Below are 12,072 nucleotides of genomic sequence, written 5' to 3'. Positions count from 1 at the left end.
TCCATAGGCCGTTGCTATGTCGGCGATCAACGAGACGCCGAATCCTGTTTTGTGGGGCTAGACGCCGAACCCTGCAAGGAGATGGCACCACCTGGGCACAGTCAGCGTCCTGAGTATGGTATATAATTGAGATGAAGCGGAGGAGGCATTGAACAAGTCGCCGCTGATGCACGAAGAACACTAATTATCCCATCCTAGGACATGAAGAATCTACAATCATCTGTGCGCATTCAGGCACATTGGCAATTGCCGAAATCTTTTCACAACACCCCAAAGGCCTACGTTATGAGGCAACAGCAAAGATCGATAAACCAACGAGCTCATGCACTATCTCAACGCATAGCACGAGGAACAGTTGATTCGCCACGATCATCGAATTACGCAAGCCGAGTAGGCCGCATCGTCACCGACCTGACCAATCCACATTTACAGAGCCGACCGGAGGCCCAAACCCGATCATCTTACAATACTCACACGATAATGTCCCACGAGCCCGCGATCCACAGCTTGTTTGAAGGGAAGACGGGAACATGGCAATACGTGGTAGCGGACCCTTCGTCCAAGAAAGCCGTCATTATCGATCCTGTGCTCGACTATGACGGGCCTACCCAGACAATCAGTACCCAGACAGCTGATGATCTATTGGCCACGGTGTTGGAGGGCGGATACTATATCGAGAGGATACTGGAAACGCACGCTCATGCCGATCACCTGACAGCAGCTTCTTACCTCCAGCAGCGTCTCTCATCGCGGCAAGGTTTCAGACCACCCATTTGCATCGGAAAACGAATTCGGGAGGTCCAGAAACGATTTGCTGTGAGATATGGTATTCCAGCTGTTGAGTACGAAAACGCGTTCGATCAACTTTTCGAAGATGATGAGATGTTCGAGGTTGGGAGTTTGAGGGTGAAGGTCCTTCATCTTCCAGGTCATACCCCAGATCATATCGGTTACCAGGTCGGCAGTAAGTGTTCGCTGTAGCGATCTGTATTTGTACTCAATGCTAACACTACCAAGCCAATGTGTTTTGCGGAGATTCGATATTTCACGCTGATATAGGCACAGCACGCTGTGACTTTCCAGGCGGTAGTGCAAAGAGCTTGTATGCTTCGGCACAAAAGCTACTGGAACTACCGGGTGAAACCAAAATTTGGACTGGGCATGATTATCCAGCGTGTCCTCAACGGTGCGAGGCCGTGCCTTGGATGACTGTACGAGATCATAAGGAGAAGAATAGGCATCTTGCGAACCATGCGGAGGACGATTTCCAAATCCTGCGGGAAGAACGTGATGCGAGTCTCAACGCGCCGAAATTGCTGCATCCGTCCTTGCAGATAAACATACGCGCTGGTAGACTCCCATTACCGACACCAAGTGGTGAGCTTTTGATGCATCTTCCGATCAAGATGAAGGAACGGTCATGGGAGACGGGGACGGAGCGGCGATGAGCACCTCTACGCAGGCCTAAGCACTTTGTCGGCGGGGATGATGCTAGACAGTAGGTACACGGTATAACGATCTTTTCCAATGGTTCGCGCAAACGAAGCGATTGATGTATCCTTGCACTTTCGACCGAATGGTTGAAGTAGACTTTAAAGACCAGATCGAGTTCATCATATGCCTAACGAATTGTTATCAAGGCCTACAAGTCCGTACAAATCCTGGAGATCGAAGTCGGGGAAAGCATCGTTATCAATTGATGTGGCTGGAGGAGCCACTATGCTGGACGGTGAATCGACGGAGGAACTACGGAATACTGCGGATGCTACCCTTTTCAGGGTGCGTAACACAATTCCAGCAGCCGACCATTGGCGGCTCATAGACTTGAGTACCCCGAGTAACAGCTTCACTCGGTCAGCGTGCTGGTCCAAGCAACGCCGAGGGCTTTTGTCGTGCATCGCGCCGATGGAAAGCTGAACGACAGCAGCGAGAGCCAGTGGATACACAAACAATGGTGTGTGCTTTTGAGTGGGAGTACGCAGCGCCGCTAACATAGCTAGGGTCTTGGAGGCTTCGATGGCTTTGACGGAGTGGATATGTTGTCGATTGCAGGGACAAAGGAGCTTGGTACAGTTGGCTCCAAGTACGTCTTGTGTTAACAGGTCAGAAGATATCAGATCGCCTCTGGGGTAATGCACGAGAATAGTGCTCCATTGGATGATAGTGTGCGCTTGGAACATGAGTTCGTCCAGATCACCGAAGGTGTTTGAGATCTCCGCTTCGCTTTTGGAGCGTGGTAAGTGGTATAAGAATGCAGCAAGCGCATTGTCAACGGCCTGCACCAAATCTCGATCCACCCCATGCTTTCCAGTGATAGTCAGAACTCGTCCGAGAAGACGTACGGCTTCTATGCGGTAGCAGAAGGAAGAAAACACCTTTTCCTCTTCGGCAAAGACGTTGCCGTGAAATTCGGCCATAGTTGCTGGCATAAAGCACATTCCGGCTTCGTAAGTAAAGTCTTCGCATGGTAAAAGAACATCAGCGTTTACTGTGTTGGTTTTGAACGTCGATTTTCGCTGCAATGCCGCGATGCAGCCGTCGATCACGTACAATTCGTACCAGGTTCTCCGCATGCTTTCTTCCAGCACAGTCAGATCACCAGCATGCGTTGAAGCAAAGCTCCGCTGGTGCATGCCGAGTCGTAAAGCTAGTTCGATCGTGGAATCAAGCATCTTCTGCCCTTGATCCGTAGCGTTTTCCGCGAACAGGGCGATAGTGTTGAGGAGTCCTGCTTGTACCATCTCGGCTGTGTTTCCTTCGCTTTGAGCAAACTCTCGTGCCACGTTCTCGCGCAATTCGTCGAGCGAGACAGCATGTGAATAGCGACCACCGATGAGATGAACTACCGCTTTCAGATAACGAGGGTATCCGTGTTGCCAATACATGTCCCTTGGGAGAAGGATTGGGTGACTCGCGTGGAAGTTCAGATAGTAAAGATTCACCAGTTGCTCATCGTCAGCCCACTCGGCATTCTGATCTGGCGGAGTGGTTGATATTCGACGCTGCAGTAGGGCCGAGTTTGGTGGAACGGCTGCATCGTCGAGAGGAAGCCATTGCGCTGCAGAGGACGTACAGGACAGCGCTTGTGCAACAGCGGGTTGCGCGACCGGGCCAGAAGAAAGGGGTGGGGTGTGAGACAGTGTCGGCTGCTCATCAGTATCTGCGCGCGTTATACCACGTCGGCGACCTCGTCCAGAACGCTTGTAGGTGCATGCAAAACCACGAGTCTGGCAGCGCCCGCATATAGGTTGGGTTCCGTCGCACTTGAGGTGGGTACGCCGACACTCTAGGCATGCGAGTGAGGCAGGTCGAGCATGATGTCGCGATTCAGAAGAAGGCATCCAATTCGACGGCAATGTATTGTGGATTGAGAAGGTTTCCAGGTGTTGCGTGAAAGCGACGCGACTGAAGATGCCGAAGACCCTGGCGACATTTGGACCCCGAAGACGCTAAGAACGCGTCATGAGCTAGCCTTTCTTGGCTGGCGCAGGGGCACCTGCCTTCTAATCATCTCTCCAGAGCTCAAGCACGCTCTCACACAGCACAGATAGCCTCGACTGCTATCACGACTTTCGAAACATTGTCTCGCTGCGGGTCCTTGAGTTCTTGACCGATGAGTATGAGCGTCTAGATCTCCACATGTGCGACACGTTGCAGATAGCCAGATCACAGCATATTATCTACCAATGATCTCTCCGATGGCAGATTACCTGCATCGTAAGGCCTGGCTATATCTTCCTGTCAGCACAAACGGCATCATCCATATCCTTTCGGCAGTGCGATATCCACCGTAAGACAAAACTTATCGCTGCTTGCTGTACGCCCAGCCGTCTGCCAATGACAAGCGCTGGGTCGCAAGCTGCTTAATCAATACTGCAGCATCGGTACGCGAAATCGTCTTTACAGCGAGGCGCAGGTATTGACTTCATTGAGCTACCATATACATATGCAGGGCGTAAGTCGACTAGGATACAACCGCATCACCTCTCAGGCATAAGAAGACCTTTGTCTACGCACGAGATGGGGACTTGCTACTTCCCTCTGCGTCGTATTCCCATCAAAGATCCTCCAGCGTGATAATGTCTAGCAAATTTGCAGAAGCACACATCGGAGAACCCCAGGATATATTCAACGATCATGGCCTGGATCACAACGTGGCCGAAAAGGATGCGACCACAGCGGACGCCCATGACATGCACCGCATGGGAAAGACGCAGGAAACCCGGCGAAACTTCCGTTCTATCACCATTCTAGGATTCTGTATAGTTCTTCTTTCGACTTGGGAGACTATCCTTGCCACATCCGTCTTTGCTCTTGCCAACGGCGGAACAGCAGGGCTTATCTGGGGATATTTCATCGTCATGATTGGGTTCGGCTTCGTTGTTGCTTCGCTGGCTGAAATGGCATCGATGTGGGTACAGCTTAATGACCTCCAATGATAGTTACTCACTTTTGGCAGGGCACCAACGGCTGGCGCACAGTACCACTGGGTATCAGAGTTCGCACCACCAAGCTGCCAGAAGTTTCTCAGCTATCTGGTAGGTTGGCTCGGGGTTCTGGGCTGGCAGACCGGTGTAGCAACCGTTTCGTATCTTTCCGGCAAACAGATCCAAGGCCTCATCATCTTGAACAATACATCATACATTCCGAAGGCGTGGCACGGAACGCTCCTCATCTGGGCTGTCCTGGCCATATGCTTGGGATTCAACACATACCTCTCTCGACATCTACCATTAATAGAAGGAGGCGTCGTCATACTGCACGTTGCTGGATTCTTCGCTGTCGTAATTCCACTCTGGGTCATGAGCGATAGAAGCCACTCTTCCAGCGACGTCTTCACGGTCTTTGAGGACAATATGATGTGGGGCAATATTCCGCTCGCGGTCATTCTTGGCCTTACGAGCGCTACCAGCTCCTTCGTTGGCGTTGAAGCGGGAGCACATATGGCGGAGGAGGTACGCGATGCTGCCCATGTGATTCCGCGCGCTATGATGTGGACGTGGCTCGGGAACGGGTTGCTCGGCTGGATCATGGCAATCACCTTCTGCTTCTGCGTCACCGATACAGTCTCTGTACTTACGACTCCACTTGGTACGCCTTTCATTCAAGTTTTCGTCGACACGACCAAGTCCGTAGGCGGTGCGACTGCGCTGACGGTTTTGATGTTGGTCGTTGCGATTTTCGCTTGCGTTGCTATCATGGCAACAAGTTCACGCCAGGTATTTGCCTTCGCTCGTGATAATGGCGTCCCATTTGCGCATGTCTTCAGCAAGGTTCGTCAAAAGCCTACTTCGCCATCGCTATTACTTCAACCGAGAACTGACAGCGAGTAGGTATCAACGAAGCGCGAAGTGCCGATCAACTCGACTTACATAACGGTTGTTTTCGTCGTAATTCTGTCATGTATCAACCTTGGCTCGACCGTCGCATTCATGCAAGTCATTTCGCTTGGTGTAGCTTCGATGCTGACCTCGTACCTGATCACAATCTCGTGCGTTGCCCTGAAGCGCATAAGAGGTGAACCGCTTCTGCCGTCCAAGTTCGACCTGGGACGACTTGGATTACCGATCAACATCATCGCTGTACTGTTCCTGCTGTTTGCTTGGGTCTTCTGTTTCTTCCCAGTTGGGCCTCGACCAACAATTACAGATATGAACTGGGCAGTATTGGGATATGGGATCGTCGTTCTCTTTGCTATACTGTACTACGTTCTTCGTGGCAGACACGTGTACGTTGGACCGGTCAAATACGTCCGTATGACGTAGTCGTATGCCATTTTTGCCGGCTGTAATTACACTGGGCCTCATTGAACGAAGATATCTATTCTGTATGTGCTTTCGGAAGTACTAGAAGTGCGAGTAGATGACGCGCTTGCTCAACACGTAGCTAACAAGACATTGATAGCGCCGCGCACACAGAAACTAGGCACGGCTTCAGCGTAACGTCAGTCTGGAAATCACTAATATATATTAACTGTACCCATGTTTCAAACGCTGATCTATCGCTTATCTTGTCCGGGCGTATATCGCGTTGATGGCGCGTGGCTAGGACCTCGACATGCCATCCATTGCCTGGCTATCGCTACCAACATCAACCTCAGTGGTGTGTTCTCACAATGCACTCTAAACATTGACAGCACGATCATCCCACTAATTGAAGGGTTCAAGCGCAGCGCTGAAGCAGATCTTTCAAGGCGCGAAGTGACCATTGCATTCGACGGACAACAGAGTAACGGTCACACAGGACAGCAAACATACGATCAGAATCTTCACAGTTCGCCGGATCGAACGTCACAGTAGTGAGAATCTCGGTTGTAGTTGTAGATACACCTTATATATGTGTGCATCTACACCAGGTATGTTATTACCCTTTCTCACTCTCGCTTTTACGAGCGTATCAGCTGTCTTCGCAGCGCCGGTTCGCTCTTCTCTGTCCATCACGGAGCCAACAAAAGTTACGGTAATGGCCTCATCCATAATCACAGGCACAACATCCGTATCAGATAGCGATAACAACCTTCAGGCGCGCCAGTGGGAGTGGACACCCTCAGCGCCAGCATGGACCGAACCCGTATGGACCGAACCCACATGGACACAACCTGCGTGGTCCGATCCAGCCAATACGCCCTCACCAACGGCACCAGCCTGGATAGCATCTCCATCATATCCGTACGTCGAAGCTACCGCGCCTGCATCCACGCCGACGTACTCATATGATGAAACCCATCGCCCCGACCCCAACGACGCTAAGACAAACGGCATCATTGCCGGGTGCGTCATTGGCGCTCTGATTGGCATATCTATTCTCATATGGATTGTTACCACTGTGAGGCAGTGCTTCCACAGGCGTACCCGTTCAGCATCCCAGGAGGAAAGAACCGATGTCGAAGCCGACGCCGTTGTCCAACGTGATTTGGAGGCGCTGACCCCTAGTAAGCCCCGCACAGTAATGGCCAGCGATAATGCGCGGAGTAATGACAGTTTTATATCGACACCGACTCAAGGTTGTGACATCGTCGATGCTACACGTCTAGCTGAACCGCCTGATGGGTCAACGTATGGACCGCGCCGTCCTTCTCCGGTTTATCATAACAATATTCCTCCCCAGGATACGCATTGGCCAGTTGGGGAGATGGAGCAGGACTTCACGCGTCGACGCGCAGAGTCTGGTATCGGGAAGTTTAGTAATTGAGAGTCGGAAGTGACGCACTTCTGCATCATATCGTTGGTGTGGTACAACAAAGCATAGTGAATGATCGGGAAATCCTATTTGCACTTTTGCCGAATGTTTATAGATCGCAACTTGGAACTGTTGATTTAACACTGACTCGACCGCACCGTATGAAAGCTCCTTGGATTACGAAGGCTTTGATTATCGGCCTCAATCTTACCATCGTCGCAGTCGAGTCCTTGCGGCCCTAGCTCTAGATCGCCTCTTAGACCAGTCAACAAGTATAGCTACCAAAGTCGGGAAAGTCAAGATGTTGAGCAAAGTGATGACCACCACCAGAATATTCCCCACTAACATTATAGGGTCTCGACTAAACTGCTGATCGCCAGTCGAGCGCCAGAAAAGCGACATTACAAGTCCGAAGTGCCAGGCAAGGACAGCGTTCCGTATTACCAGCAAGATAATATGGAAATCTTGAACACTTCCATCAACATACCAGTCAGGGTTCTGCATGACGCGTTGAACTTCCTCGCGGATAGACAAGCATGGCAAGTCGAGTATGTAGCGTTCGAAAACATGGAACCAGGCGGAGCCGACGCGTGAGTTGACCAGAGTGCAAATGATGGAAGTTTGATCGGCGGCGCGATACGGAAGACCATGATTCCAGTATGGGCATTTGTCGGGCTGTCGCTTCAACCACTCGTACAAGCACTTGTCCCCCACGATGTGGCCACATGGGGTAATCTGGAGGGGCGAGCAGTCGTTGATGGAGAAGGGCTCGCGGCAGATGTAGCATGCATCGTCTTTTTCGACGGAGGCTATGTTGAAATTGCAATCGGGGATCAAGGGGACGGCTATGAGTGTTTGAAGGAAGTGCGACATGGTTTGTGGAGGGGATGTTGCGGTGACTGAGGGATGTAGTGATTATTTCTGCGAGAAGTCGGTCGTAATGCGAGTTATGGTAGAGGCGAAATGTTGATGGAGAGAGTCTTGACTGGCTTCAGCTACAATCTGTATGTTCCGGTGAAATGACTGAGTGTCACCCTGTGCAAGCATACACAGCTGAAGTACTCTGAACAACTCCGTCAGTGAATGGTATCAAGAGAAGTTAGTCTGCGACTAGATCAAGAGACAGCGCGGATTTCCAAGAGTAAGACACGACTGAGCGTGTATGTCATTCAATTGATGAGAATCAATGTGGCTCGCTCATGACTCGTATCCAGGGTATAAGCCTCCCATGCCCAACGACCAAACGCCCAGTATGCCCAAATCACAACGTGTACCGACATGAGCCGATAAAAAACCCATAACCTTCGCCGTCATTACCGCATTATTTTGTGATGATCTCATAGCTCAGGCTTCGCCTTGTCCTCCTTGACGTCATCTTTCTCGACCACGACAAAGTCATCGTCGGTGTCGGTGGTCTTCTGCTTCTTCGGAGATGGCTGTTGAGCATCGTCGGTATCTTTGGGGTCGGCCGTCGGGGCGTCTGGAAGTTGCGATGCGAGTTCGGAGGGTTCGGTGGACTGTTCCTCTTGCGCCTTGGGGTCGGAGTCGACTGGTGGGAAGTAGTCACTAGGTAGTCGTTAGTGTATGGAGTGAGACTGATGACGCCTGAGACTTACGGGATGTTCTTGAAGTAAGCGTCCTCATCTTTCTGGAGGAAATTGCAGAATATGACGCGGTCAAGCTTGTCCGCCTTGCCGTCCTCTTCAAGGAACTTGCGCACCGTCTCGAGCGCGACTGTGCTGGCCTCGCCGCTGGGGTAGCCGTAGACGCCAGTGCTCAAGGCTGAGAATGCGATGCTCTTGCAGCCGTTCTCGACTGCTAGCTCCAGGCTCGTGCGGTAGCAGCCTGATAATAGTTCTGCTGAGCGGGAGCCCTCCTTCCAGTATATCGGTCCAACGGCGTGGATAACCTTCTTGCTAGGCAGTTCGTAGCCATCTGTGATCTTGGCACTGCCTGTCTGGCAACCGTCCAGCGTCTCGCACTCTTCTAATAAGCCGGGCCCAGCTGCGCGATGGATTGCGCCATCCACGCCTCCACCACCCAGAAGGGAAGTATTCGCGGCGTTGACGATGGCGTCGATGGCAAGGGTTGTGATGTCTTGTCGGATGACGCTGATCTTGTCGTTGAGGGTAGCCGACGCGTTGTATGTGGACTGGCCCTTGTCGTCGCTGGGCACGATCTTCTTTAGCTTGTAGAGCAAGCTGAGGGTGGGGATCTCGTCGAGAGATAGAGTGTCGGCCATTTTGGGTGACGCGCTTCGGGATCGGGATGACAAAGGTCTTGCGAGATAATATGCGCTCGTCATGAGTGGTCGGAGTGGTCGTAATGCGCGTGTGGCAGGTGTTATTAGCATCGAGGGAAGCGCCGTGGGAGAGTACCTGGAGAGCTGGCGGGCGCGGCAGGAGCTTGGGCCTAGGCCCCTCCCGCAGCTACCCCGCTTAGTAACTAGCCTTCCAAGGTTTCCGCTTTGGTGTAAAACACGTGCAGCACTTGCGATCCTGTCGGATTTGCCATCTTTCACCACGACCCTTGACTTCGAAGCTGCACCACAGTATACTATGAACACGACTTTTTTCCTGATATCGCGGCCACGAAAACGACACGTACATCTGATGGACATTAGGGCCAACACAGTTTACACATCAACATTGATTGCTAGGGATTGCGGCTGATATTTATCTTGTCGATGTTTCTTCCCGCACATCGTTTGTACAATAAGTTCCGCTTTGTCTCTGGATATGCGCCAATGAACGAGTGCAAACGACATTGTGAAGAGATGATTACATATAGATCTAAAGTGAATGCTTCAATCCAGTCACAGGACAGCCAAGCCTCCACACCATAATGTCCGTCAGGCCGCAAACATTCTTCCGCGATCTTTTGTGGAGACTGAACTACAACATTCGAGCCGACGTCGCCGTCGCCCCAGACGATGTGTGCATCATCTGCAAAGAGCCATACAACACTTCGATTCTGCCCTCCGCTCAAGGCTGTCGCCCAATCCAACTACTTCCCTGCATACACATCGTCGGTGATGCGTGTTTCTCAGAGTGGGCCAAACGACAGCCCGAGAGATGCATCTATTGGAACCACAAGCTTCGGTTTGTTCGACGAGACCCCACAAAACACGAGCTTAGTTGCATACGCTCATTGGGCGTGATCACAAACAGCGGATGGTTCATACGTAGGGAGCGTGAACTCCTTCAAAAGTGGATCTTCATTCAAGAGTCGCGATCGCTCAGACCATGGGCTCTCCGCAACTTGGCCATTCTCTTGTCTACATACTACACACTGGACTTGATATACACCGGCATTCAAGTGCTTTGGGTTCACTTCCTATTCAAGTTAATCGTTCTGGCTTGCCGATTGGTGATAGCTGTTGATAAGTCTCAGTTCTCATATGATCTATTTAAGCTAGATCTGTGGACTGTGAACTACTTGAACGGGGCTGCACTTCAGTCGCTGCTATGCTGGATGATCGTTAACACAACAGCTTTCTTCACTGTGCTGTTTGGCATATTGTTTGTCAGTAAAAGGAAGAAGGCGTGGGCTAGGAATTGATTCGCGTAGCTTGCACAGCCCGACTCCTGGGCACCATCAGCAGAGATCTGGGTCGACCAGCAGTACCTGGCCCGGGCACGCTACTTGGTATCTCATCACTCCTACAATCAGCATGGCATTAGATCGTACTGTAATCTCAATTTATAGACTTCTTCTCGTGATCTCGAACGTTCCTCGTGTCTGGTGTCTAGTGTTGCGGTATACGCATAGCTTAAACACATCTTCATACTAAAGAATTATCCCAATCGCCCTAGAGGTTGTCAGATACCTCCTATGTTCGGATCTGACTCGACTAATGGGAATACAAGAAGAGCGCGACGCTCCTTTCTTATCTTAACTCTCAAGACCTCCAACTATCTGAGCATGATGCCTCAATTCGCTTTCTTGCCAAGCGACGGGATTGTATTAGAGGTTTTGGACATCTCCGAAAATGACCAGACAGATTCGACCGCCGCACCACAGCGTCGCCACTTCGTATACGATGTCGCGTACTTCTCATTGGGATGACAAACATCGCTTTTGCGAGACGTCAGATACGTTGTCGGCCGCGGTCTTACCCTAGCGTAGTCCAAGTCAACATGCCAATACTCTTGTGAGGTGTAGAACATGATATAGCCAGCCAAACATGTTGTGGCTGCTGACAGTAGCGAGCTAAGCGACTTGCCGCCGTGCCCAGGTGCGATGGACCGTCCCGCAATTTTATCGTATACGGCGGCTCCGTCATCTTGTGCATGTCAAGAGAGGTTGTGCCAGGGCTTGGTATCTTGGGGCGGAAATATTCATCCTTCCACGTGCCAGCGGAGCGCGAGCATGCCCAGGCGTGGTCTGATAATCTGCAGCTGTTATGCGGCATTCGGCTGTTGTCCATGGAGACGGATGTTGCATATCGTGAATGCATGGTTCGATCTTACACGCAGGGCATTTGCAGACAGTAAACACGTTTACTGCTCATGTTGTTCCATGGTAGTTTGGTCGAGGTGAAGGTACCAGGTCACCAGATGCAAGATCGAAAAAGGCATGGAGTTCCACCACGGGCATAGATTTTCCCCCGACCCGCTCTTTACCCCGCACACGCTACCGGCGCCTACTGTTCTGTCAAGCTTCACCACCCATACCGTCGATAACGGTCGGCTGCCAAGTGCCTTGTGTGCATCCTCCATGCAGCTCTCTGCCTATAAAATATCGCGACCCCAGATGCCAACCATAGGGTAAGGCTTGACCTTGTCGACTGCCAAGTGGACCCTTCCCCAGATTCGCTACGATGATCCGAGAGATAGCTTGGAACAGCAACTGTTGCGGTGAACATGGGACGATGCTAGCCCTCGTTCAGTT

The 12,072-nt window shown here is 51.4% G+C and overlaps 3 protein-coding genes across 3 annotated transcripts; 1 reads left to right on the top strand and 2 right to left on the bottom strand.

The window, feature by feature from the left end:
* Positions 1-1,613: 1,613 nt before the first annotated feature.
* On the bottom strand, positions 1,614-2,741 carry J4E84_002582 (uncharacterized protein; the record flags this gene model as incomplete). The annotated part of the gene is made up of 1 exon (XM_049385204.1): positions 1,614-2,741. The coding sequence occupies one exon, from the start codon at positions 2,739-2,741 to the stop codon at positions 1,614-1,616; it is 1,128 nt and encodes a 375-aa protein (XP_049247227.1).
* A 1,338-nt stretch (positions 2,742-4,079) lies between these two features.
* On the top strand, positions 4,080-5,765 carry J4E84_002581 (uncharacterized protein; the record flags this gene model as incomplete). The annotated part of the gene is made up of 3 exons (XM_049385203.1): positions 4,080-4,411; positions 4,460-5,273; positions 5,334-5,765. The coding sequence occupies 3 exons, from the start codon at positions 4,080-4,082 to the stop codon at positions 5,763-5,765; spliced, it is 1,578 nt and encodes a 525-aa protein (XP_049247226.1).
* A 2,751-nt stretch (positions 5,766-8,516) lies between these two features.
* J4E84_002580 (uncharacterized protein) lies at positions 8,517-9,421 on the bottom strand (the record flags this gene model as incomplete). The annotated part of the gene is made up of 2 exons (XM_049385202.1): positions 8,517-8,745; positions 8,796-9,421. The coding sequence occupies 2 exons, from the start codon at positions 9,419-9,421 to the stop codon at positions 8,517-8,519; spliced, it is 855 nt and encodes a 284-aa protein (XP_049247225.1).
* Between the last annotated feature and the right edge of the window lie 2,651 nt (positions 9,422-12,072).

The sequence above is a fragment of the Alternaria hordeiaustralica genome (genome assembly GCF_023758085.1).
Source record: "Alternaria hordeiaustralica strain BMP 2776 chromosome Unknown scaffold_3, whole genome shotgun sequence".
Lineage (NCBI taxonomy): Eukaryota > Fungi > Ascomycota > Dothideomycetes > Pleosporales > Pleosporaceae > Alternaria > Alternaria hordeiaustralica.
Note: the sequence above shows the minus strand (reverse complement) of the source record. Positions and strands in the feature narration are given on the sequence as shown.